The 22,895-nt window shown below is 51.2% G+C and overlaps 3 protein-coding genes across 3 annotated transcripts; 2 read left to right on the top strand and 1 right to left on the bottom strand.

Moving 5' to 3' along the window:
- Positions 1-788: 788 nt before the first annotated feature.
- ETH_00020970 (NAD-dependent DNA ligase OB-fold domain containing protein, putative) lies at positions 789-5,090 on the top strand (the record flags this gene model as incomplete). The annotated part of the gene is made up of 4 exons (XM_013375566.1): positions 789-1,418; positions 1,729-1,895; positions 2,098-2,727; positions 3,053-5,090. 4 exons carry the CDS (start codon positions 789-791, stop codon positions 5,088-5,090), a joined length of 3,465 nt encoding a protein of 1,154 aa, XP_013231020.1.
- A 4,115-nt stretch (positions 5,091-9,205) lies between these two features.
- ETH_00020965 (serine/threonine protein phosphatase 2A B56 delta subunit, putative) lies at positions 9,206-14,384 on the top strand (the record flags this gene model as incomplete). Its single annotated transcript, XM_013375565.1, has 11 exons — positions 9,206-9,480; positions 9,831-9,984; positions 10,353-10,438; positions 10,718-10,982; positions 11,157-11,248; positions 11,704-11,802; positions 12,296-12,424; positions 12,975-13,086; positions 13,419-13,580; positions 13,916-14,076; positions 14,258-14,384. The coding sequence occupies 11 exons, from the start codon at positions 9,206-9,208 to the stop codon at positions 14,382-14,384; spliced, it is 1,662 nt and encodes a 553-aa protein (XP_013231019.1).
- A 1,201-nt stretch (positions 14,385-15,585) lies between these two features.
- ETH_00020960 (uncharacterized protein) lies at positions 15,586-20,895 on the bottom strand (the record flags this gene model as incomplete). Its single annotated transcript, XM_013375564.1, has 3 exons — positions 15,586-19,170; positions 19,333-19,452; positions 19,648-20,895. 3 exons carry the CDS (start codon positions 20,893-20,895, stop codon positions 15,586-15,588), a joined length of 4,953 nt encoding a protein of 1,650 aa, XP_013231018.1.
- Between the last annotated feature and the right edge of the window lie 2,000 nt (positions 20,896-22,895).

Genomic DNA, 22,895 nt, shown 5'->3' with positions numbered 1-22,895 from the left:
ACTAAGACTGCAAAAAAACCGGCATGGGCTGTATAATGAAGTCTTTGCATTATTGTAGAGTTCCTGAACAGTTGCCACCGGCCGGCATCGGCGGCCTCGCGGGAACTTCTATTCTCAGATCTCCTCTGCATTGAGTCGCGTTGAGATCAATTTGGCATACTTTCGGGGACAGCAAAAGCAGCATCACCAAGAGATATGCTGCTCTGCATTCAGTATGAGTGTGGCTCAGTTTCTTTGGATCTTGCGAAGAAGTAGATGGACAGTTCATCTGGAGCAGCAGAAGCAGCAGGGGGAACAGTACAGACGAACTCGCAATAACAAACAAGAACACAACAGCACACAACAGCGACATGAGAGGTCGACCCGAAAGAATGGATCGGGAACGCACACAACAGTCAGGGCGCAGCTGAAACAACTGCAGGCACGGCGCATGTGTGAGCTGTCAAGGCGATTTGTTTCTCTGGATTCCTTAGAATATTGAAGGAATGGTGCATAAATACGGGCTGACGACCTGCAGCTTCACTGTCAGCATGGACCCCGGCGGAAGCAATAATAATAGCAGCTGCGCAGCCTGCTGTAACGGGAGCAAACATATTTTAACGGAAGGACTTCTACGCAGAAGAGTAAAACGCCTGCTGCGGCGCCGGCAGGTGTAGCAGCGAAGGCCGAGCCAAATGCAGGACTCTTTAGTTTCGCGAGTTTATCATTTGTCGCAGATGCTGTTGCTGCTGCACTGCAGCAAGGTCGTTGCTACTGCTATCCACCACCCTAGCTGCCCTGCCGAAAGCATGGAGCACAAGTTGCAACGGCTCATTCTACCAACAAATTGCCGTTTGAGAGCCAGAAGCATCGAGGCAGCATCGGCGGCTTTCTTGGACATGCGGACCCCTGCCTTTAGGAATAGCGGAGCGTCTGCTGGTGCGTTTTCGTGCAGCAGGCTGTTCCGAACTATGGCAGAGCAGCAGCCGCCAAAGCAGCAGCGGAACCAGCCTTCCTTAGCTACTGGCTTCTCCATAGCCACTGTGATGACGTGCTTGAGGTGGCACGGGCTACATTCAATGCTGAGGAGCAACACCAGTAGTAAAGCCAGCTGCGGCAACTGGAGAGGCAGCAAAGCCACCAGCACGAGATATTTGTATGGGGCCCCTGTTTTTGGAGGGGCTGCACAGAACAGGCGCAATACTGAGGATGTAGCGGCCGCAACATTAGCAGCGAATGCTCCTGTTGCAGCGAATGCAACGGGGGAAGCAGTATCAGCGTTGGTAGCAGCGCCAGGGAAAGCAGCAGCTGCTGCTGCCCACACGCTTCTGTGCAGTAAAATCAATGAGTTGAATAAGGCCTACTATTCAGGGGGAGAGCCGTTGGCCTCAGATGAAGAGTTTGACGCTTTGTGGCTGCGGTTAGGCGAACTGGAAAAGGTCAGCAGCAATGACAAGAGGAGCAACAACAACAGGAGTTACTGCAGTAGCAGTAAAGGCAGTAGTGGCATTAGCGCAGCAAGAGCTGCCGCAGAAACAAAGGGCAGTGTAAAACGGGAGCCGGAGTTATAAGCGCCTGCTGGCGTTACACAGCTCCAACTCAACGGAATAACTGATTGAATCCTCACTCAACGTTTTTGCCCATGCTACTTCAGCTGACGCCAGTGCTGCTGCTGAACCTGATTGTACCTCGCCAATTTAGTGCTGCCACACGCTCCTACCAGTTTTTATTGGTTGCCTGTTGTTGCAGAAGTATCCCGGACTTGGCGGCCCCAGCAGCCCTCTCCAGTGCATCGGCCACGGGAACCTGGGAGCAGCAACAGCACCAGCAAACTTACAGCATCTGTCCCCGGTGCTATCTCTGGAAAGCGTTCATTCGCCTGGAGAGGCCAATGCCCTTTTCGATCGACTCGACAGGTAAACATGCGACGGGAGGTGTAGGGCTTGCGGTTAAAACCTACGCATCCGGGGTCTGGGGTGTAAGGCCTGTTAATTTTTCGGCTAGACTTTTGACGTAGGGCCAACTGAAGAAGCATGTGAGCACCCTACGGTCCCCAAAGGCATTCGCTAGCTTGCTGTTCGTGCTTCTGCGTTGCTTCTGCTCCTGCTGCTGTTCCAGATTTGTTGGAAAGGCTTTGCACGGGGTGCTCAGGACGTCCGTGGGAAGAAGTCGAAGGCGCAAATACATACTAAAAGCTACAACAGAAACAAATACTGCAGACATTTTGTATGAGTCAGTTGCAGCAGCTCCTGCTACAGCAGCAGCAGCAGAGCCCACAACTGCAGTGCCTGCCGCAACGGATGCTGCTGCTGAAGGGGATGTATTTGCTGAGGCGTTGCTGATGGAGCCTAAAGTGGACGGACAGAGCGTATCTCTCACATATGAACTTAGCAGTAGCAACACCAATAGCGGCGACAATACTGGCAGAGGCATTCTGCGTTACAGGCTGGTGAGGGCACTGACGAGGGGCGACGGACGGCGGGGTGAAAGCATAACGCAGAAGGCGCTGCAGATGGCGCATACGGGTTCTCTCCCTCTCGTAATAGATGTTCCTTATGCAAAGGAAACAAGGACAGCAACTAGTGCACCAACAACTGCAGTGGCAGCAGCACCGAGTGCGGCACAAGGGGTATTTGGCGTGCCGCGTACGCTAGAGGTGAGGGGCGAGGCCTACATGTGCTTATCTGCGCTTTCTGCACTAAATAAAAGAAGAATGATGGAGGGACTGAAGCCGTTTTCGACCCCAAGGCAAGGCAACGCATAAAACATAGCGTCGATACGCGCTAGTGTACAGAGACAACTTAACAGATACTGATACAGAGAGACGGACACAAATGCGTGGGAGCAGACTGGCAAAGATAGTTGAAAACCTGGTTCGAGAGGCTTGCTTAGATATTTGGCACCACGTATATATTCGAAAAGAATGCAAAGATACATGTGGACAACACAAAGAGACGTGACGTGTGAAATGCGGAGATACAGGTGCAGCCACAAAAAGGCAGCGTAGCCGGGTACTGTTACCACACTCAGTTCTGTTGCTACTGCTTTTGTTGTGTTGCTGTTGGTGGCGCAGGCATGCCGTTGTGGGCATGCTGCGGCGTCTTGAGGAGGAGGCAAATTGTGCCATTCGTTTCTGTGCTTACGCTCTGGTTGGGGCATCGGACGGTGCACTGTCTGGATACCCGGATGACCATCAGGAAACTCACAGAGGCAGTATATCGGCAGTAGCTGCAGCTGCAAGTGCGGCGGGTAATGCTGTTGCTGGAGTCACCACGCAACTTGAGCTTCTGCAGCGGCTCCAGCAATGGGGGTTTGAGGTGTTGTTGCCACACTGTCTTTTGGTAGTCGGACGCAAAGACGCTCTGGAAGCCTTCAGTAAGCAAAGCCGAAGTCATGAAATATATATGTCAAACCTTGGAGCTCTTCACGCTGCTATTGCTGGTGCGCTACATGCTGATGGCGCCAGCCGTCATCCCGGATGTAATGCAGATTCAGCGCCTCTTGGCGGCGGTGCTATCAACCCAGCATCTGTTGGCGGCGGTGTCACTAATTCGGCACTTTTTGGCGATGGCACGTCTGATGTGTCCGATGCGGCTTGTGAACGCTCCGCTGGAGCAAGCAGCACTCGTGCGGCAGGCGCTAGTTTAGCAGCGAAGTGTTCCTTTCGGCTGGAAGATATCCCTTGTGACGGTGTGGTGTTTAAGGTTAATTCGCTGCCGCTGCATCAGCGCCTAGGCAGCACTGCGAGAGCGCCGCGCTGGGCCTTTGCTTTGAAATTCGCAGCAACGGTTTCCAAGACAAAAGTTTTAGGGATCGAGTGGACCGTTGGGTCTTCAGGTGTATGCACACCGGTTGCGTTGCTGCAGCCAGTTTTGCTGGGGGGAGTTTTGGTTGGGAGAGCCTCCTTGCACTCCCCACAGGAAGTGCGAAGAAAAGACGTCAGAGTTGGGGACCGGGTTCACTTACAGTTGAAGGGGGAATCTGTACCCCACATAGTTGCGGTGGATCTGGAGAATAGGCAGGAAGGGACAGAGCCTGTCCCACTCCCTTCAGCCTGCCCGTCCTGTGGCCGGGGCTTGATAGAGCGGTCATCGCCTACGGGCAAGCTTCCAAAAAGGTGCAAGCAGAGACTAGAAGCGAAGGACAGAAGTGACAGAAGAGGTGAAGTGTGCAGCGCACCTAAAGTATCGGTAGCCACTCCTGCTGCTTCCACTGTTCGTACATTTGTCGGAGAAGAGGCTGTAAAAGGAGAAGGCGAAGGTGGAAGAGGGGGCAAGGCATTCGGTGTTCTGTGGTGCCCTGGTGGATGGGCATGTGCATCTCAACGTCTGCTGCGTTTGCGTCGTTTTTTTTCACGCGAGGGTGTCGCGGTGGCTGGGCTAGGACCACGTGCCCTGGAGGCCCTCATAAGCCGAGGGTACTTGGAAGCTCCCAGTGATGCTTTCCACTTACCTCAGGTGGACAGGCAAAGGACAGCAGCCGGAGAGAGTGGCATTGCAGGCTGGCCTGGGTGGGGACCTCAGGCTCGCGACGCTTTGTTTAAAGAGATAGAGCAAGTTCAAGGCCGTGGTGTGCCGTTACAGCAGCTGCTGTTCGCCCTGGGCATCCCTGGCATGGGCAGGAGAGCTGCAGCTGCTGTGTCACATCACGTTAGGACCATTGGTGGATTTTTGGCTCTCCTAGACAATCTCAACGCATGTTGCCCAATAGACCGAATCCTACAGAACGACCAAACCCCTCAAGAGACCCCAAAAGTCGTAGCCAGCCCACAAACATCCCAGGACTCGCAGCACCCACTTGGCTGTAAAACAATGTTGCACACCCCGCAGAATATACAGATATCACAGGGCTTTGAAGACCTACAGATGCTTGAGGATCCTCAGGTCTCCCGCGACTTAGATGGTCACGAGTCTCCGGCGACGTTACAGGGCCTACACAGCCCAACGGGTGATCGATCTGAGCAAAGTTTAGATTGGACTCGGGCTCTTCCTGGGATCGAGCTGTCTCTTGTGAAGGAACTCCGAATGTTTGCAAAGGATAAAAGGAATAGACAACAGCTGATAGAAGTGACGAAGGTCTTGCCTGTTCACCCCGAGACTACAGCAGGGTAACCGTTTCGTGTTGCTTGCCCACTATTACAGGGCATGCGCCAACAGAAAGTTGCCCGCCCCGCTTCTCATTTTGTTTTAAGTGAAGCTTTTTTCGGAGCTCGATGGGTATGCCATGTTTTTTTTGGACAGTCTAGGGATGAGTCGCCCTTAAGTTTAGTGAAGTTCGGTAGACATGCACAAAAGTGAAGCCAGAGAGGAAAACAGCCAGCTAAATGGACAGTTAGGGCAGGCACGCACAGCGAATGGTAAACAGCCGGAAAAGTAGACCTGCATTAGTTGAGAGGGTAGACTGGGGCTTTCGAAAGGCAATATGGAACGTTTCTCTAAGGCGTGATACGCATCGCATTCACTGAATGCTCAGCGCTTTTTGATAGGCCGAAACAGCCCTTGTTCGTGCTGCAGATTAAATCGCTGGGGGCTCTTCTTCGCAAAATCATCACATCGGTCCTCCAGGGCTATGTAGCCACATCACAGAAGCCATCAAAAACAAACAGAAAATTCCTGCTCGTCGCAGCATAGGGAAGGTGTAGATGTGGCGAAGTTATTCGATGCGCTGGCATCTACCCCCTTCAATATCTCGATTACCTCGAAGTGTCAAATGCTCGAGAGCAGTACTCATCCATTTCTCCTTTGGAAGACACCTTGCGTAGATTTTCCTTTTACAGAGATAAAATACTCACCAGCGAGTTTACACTGGTGCCATTCAGACGAATCTTGGAGAGCGCACCTAGATGACTTTTGAGGCACTTGGCACTTTTTTCCGACGCATTCTGCAGCCCTCAACTTTGGCGCGGAGAGGATGCAGAGCCTTTACTGCTTTCACGAAGACTGAGAGTCTGATGTGAGGCCTACCCCGGAGCACATGTCTTTTCGCATATGCCTAAAATCCCTCAAATCATCACGCTGAAGAGCTAAGCTTCTCGTAGGCAGCTGTCTCCCCCTGATGTAACGCCTTGATAATCTCGGTCCGCCTGTCCGTTTTTACCTTTTTCATCTCTTTGCGACAAACCATTGCATCAAATTTATGGGTTGTGTAGCCTCTTAAGGCCATTCAGAGATCCCCTCACCAAAAGGTCTCGTGCAGAGCACTTTCTCCACCAGCTAAAGTGGAACTGCTCACCTCATGGGAGAACAATTACAAGTAAATGGAGTTAGTTTGGAGAAGGGCACTAGCCCAAATGCCTCCTGCGCATTGTCTCCTGTGCTAACCTAAACTTGTTACTTGATTATTGATCCACGCTGTTGCCAGGCCCTCGTGTACGCTCGACGGGGCGCATGCGCGGCTTCTGAACAGTTGCGACTGGTATGGATAGGACATGGGATATTCCAGAGCCACCATCAACGGCATCTTACACGTTGACAAAGAGGGATACCGGTGAAGGGGATTGTAACAACCCGGCCTTAGGGCTTCGCCACGCTCCTTAGCGTTAACCTAAGCAGGGCCTCCACTCTGGACACAGTGTATGCAATGCTTTAATAGTGTTTTTGTTTAAATGGAAATGCAGGAGTTTGCATCACCCTTGGGACAATGGCTGTTGGAAATGCGTCCAGTATCCCTCCCTTCATCAGGTGTTTTTGTGTTTGCAAAGGGTATTGCCTATGGGGCCATTTTTCATATGCATTCCCTCGCCAGTTCTACGCCTCACAGTGGGTGAAGTTCTTTTAACCTTATGGTATCAATTTGTGTCATCGCTTCCCTATCCCGTACTCCTGAAAACCGGATGAAACTAACTTCTCTCCGTCCTGGTCACTAAATGCTGCCTTCTTTTTCTTTCCAGACTCTAGCCAGTCCTAGGTCAGTTCGCACGAAGCTGCCCATAAAAGCCTTGTTAACTTATTAAGTAAGATAATTCAGCGCAACTCCCGAATACCGCTGAAACTCGTCTGAACCGTAGGCGTTTTTCTTACGCAGCTTTAGCTGAGTCATATTCTCAGAGAGAATGGAACACAAGCGTTATGGCTCATGGACTTGCTGATTTATTTGCTGCTTTGATTTCCTTCAAGTGGTAGTCCGTGTACACATTTTTCGTCTGTACAGGTACACTTGGAGTAGTCAGGAAAACGCTGCCATTACTGCTATTCATGTGCGGTGTAGAAAGCCTCCCATCCTGAAAAGATAGTTATTGAACCTCTGGTGTCTGAAAACCAGTCAAGAAACACTAGTGGTCGCAACCGGAAACAGTTGAGAATGCGTGCGGGGGCAGTCTTCCCTAGCTTCCTGTGGGATATGGTTGACTGCACTGCTTCGTCAAGCCCTTTGAGGAGTTAAAATGCACTGTAGAAAACTAATTCTTTAGATGTAGCCCATCTTCTGTAAAACCCAGTGTGTACGTACATCGGTACAGCCACCAGCCCAAGCAAGGCACATGCGATCGCCATCCTTGCTGCTTCCTAGTCTTCGGTTGTATTGGCTATACATTTTGTTATTGCTTAGTAGCCACAGTGCTCGGTCATCTGATTTATAAAAGCAACAAAGCTTTTGAGGGTTTGCGACCCGTCTTCCAGCCGAACAGAGTGTAGAAAGCGGGATCCGGGGCCTGACTGCATGTCCAGCTGCTGTTTCTTTCCTCCAGCAGGTTAAAACTTCCGAATAAGCTTTTAGAGGATTTTCTTACTGCATCTGTGGTTCCCGTAAGGGCTTGAGAAAAGCGTAAGAACGACTGAGCAAGGGAGTGCCGCTGGAACTTCACGCAGCTCAGGGTCTGCCCTGCTTCTTTTTCTTCTGCATGATATTCTGCACCTTAGAATGACCCTGCTGTCTACTCTTCAGGGCCTCGTTAGAGGTCCTTCTTCGCGCATGCGGCTCATCAGCCCGTCTTCCTGAAGCTGCTGCTCAGCAGCAGACTTCCTGCTGCGCGTCCATCATTCTTTTGCTGCTATAGCAACAAAGAGAGAACCTTTAGAGCAAAACCACCCGTTTCAGCAGTTTTACTGCTTCAGGAGGTCTCCAAACGCCCTCACGCTTACTTGTCTTTCGCTGCACCCCTACCGAAGTCGCCAGCGCGCTGCTGCCCTCTCAAGAGAAAATCACCGTCGTCTTCAGCAGGAGGAAGAAACCAGTGGCAACAAGACGCGCAAACACACTGTTATTGATAGAGGTTGAGCAGTGCCAACAGGAGCTCGACTGAAAACAGTTGTTGCATCATCAACAGCAGCCTCAACGGCAACCTTCGTAGTAGCGGGAAAACCAACGAAGCAGCACCATAGCAGAAGGACTAGCAGTAGCGGAAACAACAAAAACCGCATCCGTGAGGGCAGCAGCAGTAATCTTTGCTTGTGTTCGGTGCCTCGAGCGTGAGACCCCAGGTGAGACAAGTACATCACCCGTTCTTTTTATCTTGTAGAATGGGACAAGCGTGCCTATGGCCTCTTCGAGTGTACCACTTTTTGCGACCAAATTTTTGAGCCCCACAAGCTAAGCTACTATAACGGAGACGACGGGATAGTCGAAAAGCAGAATAATGTAATTTGGCTGGTTGAGTACTGAATAGAGGCAGCTCGTGCGTTGCCCATATTATCGAGATCTCTAATTTGTTGTTTGGTTGTCATTTCTTCAGAAAGGATAATTAATGGGCGAAAAGTAACTTCCCCATCACTGCTGCTGCTGCGCATGTATGCGGGACCTTGAGGCAACTGCAGCCAGTTTGGGTGCTGCTCGTCATTTTTCTACGCCTCGGCTTTCAACCTGTCTGCGCATGTTGAAGATGAAGTAGGCTTTTCTAGTAACTTTAAAGTACTTCGACTGTCTGCCTACGTGTTCGAAATGTGGAATATCTGTCTGCTGCATCATCGAATATTCTGGGCCTTTCCCGTTTGCTGTACCTTTGGGTTGCTGCCTTTGTTCTGTTCTAGTTTTTGTTTTTGTGGCGCCATTGCTCTGCCCATCTATTGTTTTCTGTGTTCCTTTCGCTTCTGTTGGTGTATGTGCGTGGCGTCCCCGTGCGTGCCTTTTTTACGTACGTACATGTAGCTGCCTGCGTGTTAATGCGTCTTGCTACGAATGCGGCTGCATTACTTGCAGAGCGAGGCTTCCTCGCTTTCTGCACTTTACGTCTTAAAATTTCAATAGCTACAATTGACGTTGTTCCTGTGGACGTTTCAGACTCTTCCAGTCAATGCGACGGCGCATCTCGTCGCGGGACAGTTTCTCTCGCAGCGGCTCACAACAGTCAGAAAAACATCAGCCGCAGCAACAACAACAGCAAAACCCAGAGACCACACAGCAGCAGGACTCCACATCACTCTCAGCAGCAGCTGCAGCGTCAGGTGTAGGCGCAGCAGGCAAGGGCGATGGTCCTCCTGCCGTCTTTAGCTCCACTGGAAGGAATGGCACGCGAGACCTTTTCTTACAGGCAGACAGTCTCAAAAACCAAGAAGTAGACATTTCTCGGTGTGCATGCTTTTATTTGTCCTACCACTTTGTGACGTGCTGTTTGTGGAGGCTTCTGTGGGCTTCGCATGACATCCTTGCTTGCAACGCATGAATGCTTTTTTGCACGACCTTGTGCGCCTGTGTGCCAAAGACTTTGTGCTTTTCTTCTCTTGCCGCGTCTCCTCTTCATCTCTCCTGCCTTTTTTCCGAATCTGTTTTTTCGATGTGCCTTTGTTCTGTTTCGCTGCCTCTTCCGTTCCTGTGCATCTATCCACATACATATATATATATATATCCCTATTTTCACTACAGTCTCGCCGTGTTTTGCTTGAGCACAGCTTATTTTTGCTTGCGTGCTTCCTGTGCAGTGACGGCGCAGACGCTAGCAACAACAGCGTCAGAGCGTTGCTGTTAGGCAGACCGCCTCAGGCGCGCGCTCCCTGTCCATTTCCCTCTGACTTGCTGCCACTTATGGAGGCTCCGGTAGCCGAGAGGCCGGAGCTGTTTCGGAAGAAGCTTGCAGTGCGTTTTGTGATGGGTCCTGCTCCCAGTTGTCTCTCTTTGTCCCCTTGTTCTTTCTCAGTCGGCTCTTTGTTCCCGTGGTTAACGCTTTCAGTTCTTTTTTTGTTTGGCCGGCATTCTTTTTCACTTTGCCATTATCTGTGAGGTCCGGATTTGTGTTTCTATGTGGTTCTGTGTATCTTAGCTGTCGTTTTGTCTTTCGTTTAATTTACTGACATTCTCATTTCTGTATGGGCCCGTAGAAAGACTAGTAGACACTTGGGGGCGCCTTACGCATGCCTCGATTGAAATGCGCATGCTCTTTAAAGTGCATGCCACGTTCTCTGGGGGAGAATTTCAAGGCTTTGAGGCATGTACTGCGACTACAGGCATGCTGCATCGTCTACGATTTTGAATCGCCGGATTTCGCGAGAGATAAAGACTTGAAGAAGCAGGCCCTGGTGGAGATAGTCGAGTCAGCAGCGACCCTGTGTTTACCCTTGCTTCAGTTGTTTTCTTGCAGAATATTGCCCGCATCGGGAATGCATCTGAGGTGTAATCTTTTTTTGCGGCATTTTTCGGTTAATGGCTGCTTGTACCATAGCTTCGTTATTATCTGTCGTTGGTCCTATTGGGTGTATAATTCGAGCCAGCCGCTTTCTGTTGTATTGTGGGGACGCATACTCGTGCTCAAAGGCTTTCGTTTGCTTGCAGCTGATGTGCATGCATTGGTGCCCGTTCTCGTGTATCACAGGTACGTGAATAGCACTCGTCACTGCTTCTCAGAGCAGGTGCTGCAGGACGTGATGGACATGGTTTCCGCGAATATATTTAGGCCTTTGCCGCCATCACAGCACAGAGGGGCTGCGCTCTTGGAAGCTGAAGAGGACGAGCCGCAGCTCGACAGCTCTTGGCCGCACATCCAGATTGTTTATGAGTTCTTCCTTAGATTTATCGTTTCAAACGACGTCAGCGCCAAACTTGCGAAAAAGTTTATAGACCATCAGTTTGTCCTCAAGGTACTTCCCATGTAGTTCAGACATTTTGTTGGACCAGTTGATAGATGAATGATTAAATAAGTGCACAGTTGAATCGACTAGTCAAGGCAGCTGCTTTTTTTTGTTCGCATCTGGCTCCTTCGGTCTTCTTTGCATGCCGTTCTTTTGTTGCTTGCGTTGTTATTTTTTTTGTAGTTTCTAGAACTTTTCAGCTCAGAAGATCCTCGTGAGAGGGACTATTTAAAAACAATCCTTCACAGAATATACGGAAAGATAATGGCCTTAAGGTATGCTTCGTCCGTAGCTCAGGGGGCCCGGTTCTATTATGCATGTACACACGCATGTGTGCATTCACACAGCCGCATATTTATTTAGCCCTATTTTGAATAACTTCCACATTTTGATTTGTACGGTATTTTTATGGCCTATGCACTGGTTGAAGAAAAGAGGGATGAGCGTTGCTGCTGCTGCATTTCTGCCAGTGTGTTTTTTCGGTCTGGTTTTTTTGCTCATTTTGCCTTTCTTTTCGATTCCTGGCTAGGCAGGGAGATCAACAGTGAAGGCGCCCTTTAGATCTTTTGAGGAGTGCCTCTTTGTCTTTATATGTGTCGCTTTCTGTGCGTTGTTTTCTGTTGTAGATGTTCTTCTTTTCCGTGTTTGTCGCTGCCGTTTGCACTGCCTTTTGGGATGTATTTTTTGTCATCTCCGCCTTTTGTTGTGAGTCGCTCTTGCATTTTTCCAGGTTTTTCGTGCGCAAGAGCATCCAGCAGGTTTTCCACCGCTTTGTGAATGAGCAAGAGTCTCCCAATGGTATTTCAGAGCTCCTTGAAATTCTCGGCAGGTACCCTTTCTGGCTGTTGAAACTGCCCATAACTGTGCCGCGCATTTATTCACTTCTTTCCCCTTGGGGGCACTTCTCGCTCTCCTGTTCCTGCTTTCGTAGTTTCATGGGTCTGCTTCTGTGCACACGTGCATCCATTTGCGCTTCTCAGTCCCAACGCACCTTCTGTTTTAATGCGTGCGTGTGCAGCGTAGATAGGCAATGGTGTGCGGATTATGTGTGCGTGATTGTTTGGCTACGCAAATACTCATGTAAAAAACCGCTTGCTAGGTACACATACACGGACATCGACACATCTTGGGTTTTTGCTTGGTTTGCAAATATGTGCCTACGAAGACAGTGTGCGTGTGCGTGCTTGGGGCAGGGAATGCTCCTCTGTGTGTACGGCGCACCTAGCTCCGTTGCTCAGTTCACCGTCCCTCTGGTACCACCTTTCATACAAGCGGCATGTACTTACTTTATCTCCGAACTTTCCTTACGTTGTTTATTTCAGCGTCATTAATGGATTTGCAGTTCCACTCAAGGCTGAGCACAAGCTCTTTCTCGAACGCGTACTGCTGCCGCTTCACAAGGCGAGATCTCTCGGGGCTTTCCACAAGCAGCTCACTTATTGCATGGAGCAGTATGTATCGGCCGATACATACCATTATGAACTGTGATGTGAACACGTGCAGTGCTGCTGTACTTCGTCCGAGACTGTCCTTCCGACTTGGGGAATCAGGATAATTGATTGTACTTTTGAATGGCATTTTTCTGTAGTCTTTTGTCCTGCTCTAGTGACATATGCTTTTACGTCTGTAAAATTTGGCTCGCGTTTCGACGTGATTTCTTGTCTGTCTTTTTTTGTGTCTCCATGGTTTCTCTCTGCTGCAGACCGTGGTGTGTCGACTCTCTTCCCTTCAAAGGTTGACGGCACCTGTTCTCTCGTCTCTGCCTGCTCCATCCTTCATCGTTACTCTGTGTTTTTTTCTCTCTGTGCTACTGACGCTTACGATAGCTGCATCGAGGCATAACAGGGGGATTCCTGCCTTTTCCGCTTCTCCTTCCCCGTCTGCCCTGTCTCCCTTTCTTCTGCTTTGTATTGGCCTGCACTTTGATATATATACAGTGGAGACGCTTTCCCCCGCCACTTTGCGGGTTCTATTCTGCGTTTCCCTGAGTTTGCCTTTTAGGTATGTTGCGAAGGAGAGCCGTGTGGCGGTGCCGATTATATTAGGGATGGTTCGTTTCTGGCCCGCGTGCAACGCTCCAAAAGTTGTGTTGTTTCTCAACGAACTAGAGCACGTGAGCAGTGGGTTAGTTGAGGAGCTCACGCATCGTTTGCAGAGGACACAAACACAAGCCCTAAGATCTTCAGGCCGCCTCGTCGAGCCTGTGCCTTTGCTCAGAACGCTTGATCTGCGTACATTTGGTGACTGTTGGATGCGTAGTAGAGAAGACGCAGCTTGTTAGCGTGTCTGGGGTGTGGTGTCTCTTGGATGTGCAAATGCCAGGGATATCTGAGGTCATGTGTTTGTGCTGGTGTAGCTGTCTGACCGTGCTTCAGGAATGCGAGAGTAGTTTCTCTACACACTGTACTAACATTGTGTGAGTGCTGCTGCTGCTGCATGCTGCAGGTTTTACAGGAGACCCAGCTGCCTGAGTTCCAGGAAGTGATGCTGCCTCTCTTTACTCGCTTGGCGGAGTGCATCCAATCGCCTAACTTTCTAGTAGCTGAGCGTGTTTTGTTTCTGTGGAATAATGAGAAAATCGTCCGACTGATAAACCTGAATAGGCCGGTACGTTTAAAGAAGCTCGATTGGGGTTGAATATTCTCTTTAGGTAAATGAGGGTTGATGCAGAGAGAGGACCGCAGGAAGCAGAAGTGTGCAAAACTGTCATAGGCCAGCAACAGATTGCATCACAGAAAGACGAACAGTTAGAGAAGTACATTGAAAATCTGCCGCGGCAGCTACTCGCTGCTGCAGCCGTTAGGCTGCAGAGCACAGACGCAGGAAGGAGGACGGCAAACGATTCGGCTGGGAGACCGAATTGAAAGTGACATTTCTTTGTACCATCAATCATAGCTGTATGTTGACTGTTGCTGTTGCTTCTGCTGCTACTCTTGCTGCAGGAGCTTTTTCCAATAATAATAGGAGCTTTGTTTCGGAGCTCACAGCAGCATTGGAGTGTGACAGTGCACACTCTAACGTACAATGTTTCTAAACTTCTCGCCCAGGCTGATACGGCTCTCTTTGATGAGTGCTCCAACAGATTTGTGGCTGAGGAGAAGCGGTGAGCAGATTCCTAGTGATACTTCCCCACGCTAAAGATAACTTTTACATGGTGAATGAGTTTACGTTCAAGTACTTTGCAGAAATCGCACCCCGCAGGCATCCCGACATGCCGAGAGATAAGGCAGAGCGCCCGCCACTATTCTCCGCAAACTCCTGCCGCCCTTGTTGCTTTGGTGCAGCCGAAAAGAACAGGAAGAAGAAAGGGCGCAGCGATGGGCAGAGCTGGAAGCAGCAGCAGCAGCAGCGAAGGGCAGTTGGAGGGTAACTGCAGACGGCGAAGATCAGAAGACAGTACCCGCGCACTGACATATTCTTGCACGTGGTTGTTGGCCATATGGCCTTTTGTTGTATCTGATAAGACTGCCGCAGACCTCACATTGCGGTAGGCGGGTCGCGCTCAAGTCCCATGCTGCTTTCTCTGGCGTACGGCAAGGCCAGTTTTTGTAGACGAGGACCCCGTAATCAATTTTGCTCCGGAGGTCTCAATATGCCTGAAGACCTTACACTGTTGCAGTTGGGGCCGCCCACCCGACCCTCCTTCTCTCAGAGATAAGCTGAATTCAACAGACTCAGATACGATGAACTTTGGTCACTGCAGCAGCAGCTGGGTGGTGCTACAAACCTTCTGCAGTGCCCACCAGACGGCCAGCGGGCCTCAAGCTAATCACACAAGAGCCGCTCTATGTCTGGTGTTTTGTGAAGTGGAACATGTTTGTTGATGCGCGCCTTCAACACGCATCGGCGGTGGACGGCGTTGGAGACTGCAGTGAGTTGGGCGTGCTAGTGCATTCGGGCCTGCGTGTGTTTGCATGTGGGTGCTTTCAGTGTAGAAGGCCCACTGTACTTTGTGCCTCGTATATTCGCCTCATTTCCTTTTTGCACGTGCAGAGGAGACAGACATAAAATGAATGTGGAAAAGAGGGTTCAGCGGCAGCCGCAGTCGCTTTTTGCGCGTGAGTGCTGCCTGAAGATTAGCATGGCGGATAATTGTAGGAATATTGTGCGAAAAGATCCTCATCGCTAGATCTTCCACAGGGCAGGCAACTTGCCGGCTTCAACATGCATACGACGGGCGCTGTGCATTATTATGCCGGCAGCGTATCTAGAGCGTACACAAGTTTAACATAATACACTCCTGTCATGTAGTTGTTTTAGGTAGGGCACGAGCATGACAAGTATTGATGTATTCATTGATTTGCAGCGGACTACGCGAGCTGGACATTCTGTAATAACTGCGCTTGGGTAGCTATCACGAACACCAGTGTTCTCCGTTCGGAAAACCGTCTAAAGCAGCATACAGGGGGACGAAAAATGCAGTTGCGTCGTTGCGCAAGAGGACACCCGCCTTGAGCGAGCCCAGCAAAAAGTGCTACGCCACTGTTGTATCCCCTTGAGAAGACCCTGTGAATGTCCTTTTACGTAACGGCCTCCAAACCCGAAACGTTGGAACTTCAGATGCGTTTTCAAGATGTTTATGGCTTCTGAGTCCACAAACGTATAGTGTCACTCACTGCAGCTCCAGTTGCTGCTGCAGCAAGCGCAGTAAACGGCATCGTTGTTGCAGCCTTATGCCCCTTTCGAGTTGCTCTTCCGCTTCACATCTCGTCAGCACTGATGCCTTTCGCTGCTCCCTACAGCAGTTTAACCGCATCCTCTCTGCTGGCTCACTTCGGGGAAGATGGGTGGGAGCAGATGCAGCAGTCGCTGCGACAGTTGCAGCGGCAACGAGTGAAGCAGGCCGACTCTGGCTCCGCGCCTGTCGGTGGGTACCGACGCATTCCGTCGTGTCCCTGGTTGCTGAGAGCATCCTGATTTCTTGATGTGTCCCATTCTGTTCTGCAACACGGAGGGCTCTATGTTGCTCGTAGCAGCAAGAACTGCTGCTGCTGCAGCTGCGCTTGCCGTGACTGACCCACTTTCTTCCTCTACGCTTTCCGTCTTTCTCCCTCTCCTTCCTATACTCCGCATTTTGCTGGTCTATGTGAACGTCCGCCTTCTGCCTTGCGCGCTGTTGTCCCATGTTGCGGCTAGTTCTCATATTTCTGGTGCCCTGGCTGGCGTGGCCGCTTTGGTGGCTCTTCTGGGCCTCTTGCCCGTGGCGACAGCTTCGAGCAGAAGACTCGATTGCTGCCGTGAGTATTTGCAGCAGTTCGCGGCCTAAAACCTCCTGGCGGTGTTGTCCCTGAAAATGATTTGACTGTTGACCTGCTTCTCCTGCTGTTGTTGCTCCTGGGTGAACAGAAATGCCAGCAGACAGGTCTAGAAGCTGCCCGCACTGATCCGGTTGCACTTGCTCTGCCCGCTGCTCCGATATCTGTTGGTACACAGTGGGTTGGGCTTGCGGATACCCGTGGTGCTGCTGCACGTGATGATGCTGCAGTAACAGCTGCTGTTGCAGGCAGCCTACACACGTCACTGGCGCTGCAAAGGCAAAGGTAGAGGTGCCGTAAGGAGTCTGTAGGTAACAGTTCTTGCAGTTTGTGCCGCGGCTGCTGCTGGTTGCACGGGGCTGCTGCGTGCAGTCTTGTGTACAAGAACGCAGCAGGGGCGACTTTTCACCGTTAGTAAATCCCGTTGGTGCTGAATTCAATGAAACCGCCACCATCGCAGTAGGACCGAGAGCAAGTTGATCACCAGAGGGCTCATCTACGGAGGAAACAGCCATAGCGGCTCGACTCGCAGCATCCGCGGCACCAGGAGCGTTTTCCAAAGTAGCCTGGGCTGGTGCCGCAGCAGCAGAAGCACCTCCTGCAGCGCACGGAGGTAATGCAAGCGTAGGTACAGCTGCACTTTTAGATGAAGCACCACTCTCAGTAAGCGGGGCAGCACACAGTGCCGTGACAGTAGGCACCGTAGTATGAGTATCAGCCGATGCGCTGCGAGGGTATACTGCCGTGGTTGCAGATGCAGTGATTGTGGCGGCACAACTGGTTCGCGCCGTCCCTGAGTCCGTCGTTTCCAGCACAGCCGGCTGGCTTATTGCAGCTGGTGCCACAGCACCAGGTACAGATCGTGCCGCAGCAGCAGAATTACCTTCTGCAGCGCAAGAAGGTACTGCGAGCGTTGGAACCGTTACTGTTTTAGAAGGAGCAGCACTCTCAGTAGGCAGGGTAGCAAGGATTGCCGTGACAGAAGTAGGCACTGCAGTATGCGAATCAGCCGCAGCAGTGGAAGGGTTTGTTGCCGCATTGGCACTTGCAGTAACAGCAGCAGCACAACAGGCTCGCCCTGCTGCTAAGTCCATCGATTCCAACACAGTCGGCCGCTTTACAGCCACGGAAGCCACGGAGCCATTAGAAATTGCTGCGTCATCTTCAATGCTTGCGTTATCTGTGGCAGCTCCTGCTGTTGTACATTTAGCTGCTTTGGCGCTTGCTTCTAAACCCGACTCACAGACAGATGGGTCGTTAGGTAACTTTGCTGCGGCTGTTACTCCAGCAGCAGCTTCTGACATCGCGCTCATTGTTGATTGCCTCTCTGCTGCTGCTTTTGTTTCTGTTGCGGCTACATGCCCCGTTACAGCTTCTTCTAACATTGTTGCTGCTGCTGGATAGGTTTCTACGGTGTCAGGACCTCCTAATGTGGATGACGGCTGCCGCTGCTGCTCCCGGTGCTGCTGCGGTTGCTGCTGCTCAGTGCGTCCTCGTGCGTTTTTCTGCTCTGCACCTTCCAGTGTCCGATTCTCAGTGGCACTACCGCCCATCTGCTGCTGAAGATGTTGCAGCGGCTCTTGCGAGCCAATCGCTGCAGTTGTTACTTCCTTTGGACTTCCAAGGGGTCCTTCTGGTGTCATCCACGCCGGCTGCTGTTGCTGCATCTCTTTCAGCGGATCATTTCTCTGCGTGTCCTGCATTTTCTGCTGCGCTGCTGCGGCTGCTCCCTCAATTCCGTGCACTCGCTGGCACAGCGACTTAAGGTGCGGCGACGCCGCCCTGCTTTTGTTGTGCTGCTGTTGCTGCTGTTGCTGCTGCTGGTGCGGAGATCCTTGCTGCTGCGGATATCCCATGCGTCGCAGTTGCTTTGCGCAATTGGCGTGGTCTGTGGGTTGTTGCGGCTTCTGTTGCTCTTGATGCTGCTGCACTTCTTCTGGCGACGCTCCACTGCACGTGCCTCCATCTTCGCTGCTATATTCTGGGCGTACCTGCTGCAGCTGCTGTCGTAGCTGCTGTTGCTGCAATTGCTGCCGATTAGGCGAAGCATCGACCGTGAATTCCGAGGGAGAGACTGGGCAACAAGACGAGTCGGGTGATAGGCGGAAGAGAAGGCTGTCACTAAGGGGAAGTGTCTTCCCTTCTGCTGCGGCATCGGCTGTTTCTGCGGCTACCACCCTTGAATCAGCAGCAGCCCAACTGGAATCAAGGTTAGCAAGTGGGGACTGGCTTGCAACTTTCCAAGCTGCCGCCTGTTCTTTAGAAATATGCAGAGTACGTTTCAGTCGTTTCTCCGCCAGCTGTTGCTGTTGCTGCTGTTGCTGCCGCTCAAGTGGTTCGTTCTTGTGGACGTCGCCTACGCCAGAATGCTCAAGGGCGCTGATGGTAAGACTTGGGAGCCACTGGCGGCCTGGAAAACATGTCATTAGCCCTAAACTAAGTTTCCCCCGGTCTTCCTCTCTCTGTTGCTGTTCCCGCGACTGCTGCTGCTGCTGCCCGCTGGTGTCCTCTTCCTCTGCAGCAGAGCACGACTGCGTGGCCTCCTCCTCTTCCTGTGTGCCGCTCAGTGGTCGACCTGAGTCCCATGAAAACAGAGCTCGGCTACAAGGCCCTGCATCTCGTCTTCGCCAACCATACGAAGAAAGACGCGTACTGCAGCAATAGTGGCACCTGCTGTTGCCGCTGCTACTGAGGAATCCTAAACGCTGTTTGATGCGGGCTATGACCTCCTCAGGCTTCGAGTGTAAAATAAAATCTTTATCTTCCGGGTTGAGGGCAATGGGCTCGCGGACAATTTGCGCCCAACTCTTTTTTCCTTTTGCCTCTGCTGGTGTTGTTCTTGGTCTGATGTTGAAGGCAGGTGTCTGGAAAGGAGTGCACGCGGAAACACACAAGTGTTGGGGAATATCGGCCAGGTCAGAAGACTCATCCTCAACGATAAACTGCGGAGACATCAGCGCAGCAAAAAAATACAGCAGCGCCGATGCAGCAACAATTCAAAAGGCGCACACGCGCAGGAGCAGCAGGGCGATAAATGTATTTGAACCTTCAGCATTAGACTACAGTAACGAAGCGAAGTTGCTGTGGTTCCGTTCGTCAATTACCGCTGAAGAATAGTTCAGCCACTGGCTAATCAACGAGTCTCCCATGCTACTACAATTTTCGCTGGGAGTAGTTTGCAGCAGCTGGCCGTCGAAAAGCTGTTGATTTGCAGGCAGCAGCGTCTGTAAAGTAGCAAAACGCAGAAGCGTAGTAATGTTTACATTAAACCTACCCTGTCCTCCTGCCTTTTCCCTATTTTTTCTACTGCAGTAGCGGCAGAAAAAACAGGAACAAAACGCATTCTTGGTTCTACCTACTGCTTATCGGGGTTCTGATGCTACAGCAGAAAAAGGAAAGAGACTCATTGTTGGTTTTACCTTACGAGCGGGATTCGGCAGGAGTGACTTGGGTTGAATTAAGCTGTTACGAAGGGCAGCCGGCTCCTTTTTCCCTTTCATCTGTCCGCAGCTACTGCTAGTGTTGCTGCTGCTGTGATTGCTGCTGCTGTTGCGGTCTCTTATCTTTACCGCGCCGCGGTTAAGTTTCCTGCTGCGTCCTATCAGCTTGCCCTCATCACCCAACACAGTCGCATCAGCGAAATGCCTATGATTATAATCTCCGCTGCTGATGCTGCCGCTGCTCCTGCCTCTGATGCTGCTGTTGCTGGTGCTGTAGTAAAATACTTTCGTGGCAGTACTGCGCGTCCTTGAGTGCGCCTTGCTGGTCCTCTGTCTGAAGTTGCTCGCTCTGGTTTTGCCCTTTATTCCCTGCGTTCGGCTGACACTGCTGGTCCGCAATGTTTTGTAGATACTCTGCCATTCTCTCGAGTCGCTGCCGTTGCTGGCTTCATCGCTGCTGCTGCTTCTTTCAGTGCTGCTAAATCGAGCTGCGACATGCCTCCGTACACGAGAGAGGACTCTGCCGATTATGTGCTGTGGAGTGTCACCGCCAAGTATGCTTTGACGCCTTTCTCTGCTTCCACTGCTGTCGCTGCTGTACGTTTTCCGCTGTTGCGTTGCTTTTCTATCCGTTTCTGCGGCAACGGCTTCTGTTACAGGTGTTGTTGCTGATCGCAGGACCTCACGTACTGACGCCATTCTTTCCGCTGCTGCTTTGACTCCCCCACTTCGGCCCTCACGTTTAGAGCAGGTGCTCACGCAGGAAACTTGCGCAGTCTGAATGCATCCAGTTTCTTTTGCTGAAGGATGTGCTCTTGCTTCTGTCATAGAAACTTGAGTTGTGCTCGTTGCCTCCAGCACTGCAGCATGCCCCGCTGGAGTCACCACACCACGCAAAGGCACTGCCCGCCTGCCTTCTATTACTAGCGACAAGCCTGCACTGGCTGTGCCTCCGCTTTGCCGGAATGGATTTCGCTGCTTGCTGTCCCGCTGCCTTGAAGCATACCTGCGCTGTCGTTGTGCAAAGTCGTTGCGCGCCTCTACACGCCGTGCTGTCTGCGCTGTTGCAGTGTCTTTGCCATCGCTCTCTCCATAAAATGCCCTGCGGCGGATGTACGAATTTGAGGCTTCCCTGTTTCTGCCCTTGTTGCTGCTCATGCCGTGGTCCTGGGCTACTGAGGCTGCTACTGCAGGAAGGATGTATACAGACTGGCCATGGCAATTCATTTTCAGCCGAAGCTGCCAGAAAGCGGCAAAGATTCGCATTCAAAAGCGGGTTTTTCCTTCTTATCCGCATGTCCCTTCCGTATTATGCGTGCTCCTGCTTTTGCTGCTGCTGGCAACTGGGTTTTACAGGTGTGAAGCACCAGGCATGCCTCCTAAAGAATACTTGTTCTTCGCTCAAACTGAGGCCACAGTCCTCACGAATTTAGCGGAAATCACGCCTGACATTCCAACATTACCCGCTGCTGCAGCAAACTGGGACCTGCTGCGAATGCATATGCAGCACTCCGCCGCCGCTGCAGCAGCTCGTTACTTCTTCGCGTGTTCTGGCGAAGGTGCAACAATGAATACTCTGAGAGTGGAATTGGCAAATAAGATCGTATATAGCACGAAGCAAGAGCTTACCGACACCTAGAACAATTGCCCTATCGCCTCCTGGGAGGGACAGCAATGGTCCGAATTTCATCAGTTACTGGCCATTGTTTCGCTCACTAGTTCACCCCACCACAAAAATTGCAGTCACCTCTTCGCTGCTGCTGCTGCACTGAACATTATTGGAAATCGCGATTGCCTCACCTGGCAGCCAAGAGGAGAGGGGGGTGGTGTGGCCAGTGGCCGTTGATGGATCATTGAATCCGAAGACTGAAAAACGTGTGCCCCTGGTCTGCACAATTTGAAATTAAAACAGATACGACAGTGGTCATGGGCAAAAAGTCAGGGTGGACAGTTATTTCGATTAGACGAACTAAACACGGAGGTCAAAGTGCCAGGGCCCCAGCAAGTCAGAGGGGCTGCAGCCGACGGGTTTGGCTTCTCTGCCTCTCGCGATGCAGTTGTAAAAGTATTCATAGGCCCAGCAGAATTCTTGTGATTAAAAACGGAACAGAAGCGGCGGATTCAAGAATGCTCTGGTGTCCGATCATTTACTGAACGGCGTCGGCGTTGCACATCAAGATCACCGTAGAATTGAAACTGAGCGCCTACCTGAACTGCCCATACTATACATTACAGCCAATCAAGTGAAGCGCAGGTCATCGGAAGCTGCGAATGCCAATAGTTCTTTCTTGCGTAGAATGGTTGAGGGTGCGTTTGCCGGGGTTTTCGGTACGGATCCAGAGCCACGAGATGCTAGCTGATTATCCCTTCCTTGTCTTCTCGTAGCCATTTCTGCTTGGCCCTTCGTTCTCTTCTCGTAACCTCCTCTGCTTCTCTATCTTTTAGCGGGGAAAAGTGGCCGGGCTGCCCTTGCCGCAGTGAGAAACTCTTAGCCTCTCCGTATCCATCGGAGTCAGCCAACCTCGGACACGGATATTTTCAAGGATAATGTAGCAGTACGAGAACGCAAAACAGGCTCTGGTTCGCAGCCAATGCTAATTAAGTGCCCCCAGCTCTACGGTGATGCCCATTATGCAAAATGTACGCTCACTGAATAGCTCCCAAATCCCGTGGCTAGCTCGTCTTCTGAACGTTTCACGTATCTAGGCGGACTATACTTCTCATTTACAGAAAGAGAATGGACCAGAATACTTAGCTTTTCCAGCAGTTGTTGCCAAAGTATCTGGAGCACCTGACGTGCTTGCAGCCCCTAAAGGCGTCATATTGTATAAAGACCGGTAAACCACATTGGAGCGCAAGCTTTTCCCTTGGCACTCTAAAGAAAAAAACGCCGGTTGCTTTATATTTTGGGCCGTCTTCTAATAACCTGTGCGGCTTTAGCTGCGCATACAAGGAAAATGCAGGTCGCTTAATACTTGTAGCGACAAAACGGTGTCCGTCTCGCCCAGCTGAAACAAATTGGAACCCGCAAAAGGCGCCTTTCTGTCAAGTCAATGGACTGAAATCATAATTTGTAGCAGTTGTGATTGGTAAACGTACACAGCCCTTGGCGCCGTGGTGATGTAGATACGAGTTGCCTTATCGTGGTGCTCTTCGACTTTCCTGTTCCCCCTGGGAGCACCAACAGGGCTACCAGCACAGACACTGAGCGTATTGCTCACAAATGA

This window comes from Eimeria tenella, genomic scaffold, assembly GCF_000499545.2.
Source record: "Eimeria tenella Houghton genomic scaffold, Eth_scaff29, whole genome shotgun sequence".
Lineage (NCBI taxonomy): Eukaryota > Apicomplexa > Conoidasida > Eucoccidiorida > Eimeriidae > Eimeria > Eimeria tenella.
Note: the sequence above shows the minus strand (reverse complement) of the source record. Positions and strands in the feature narration are given on the sequence as shown.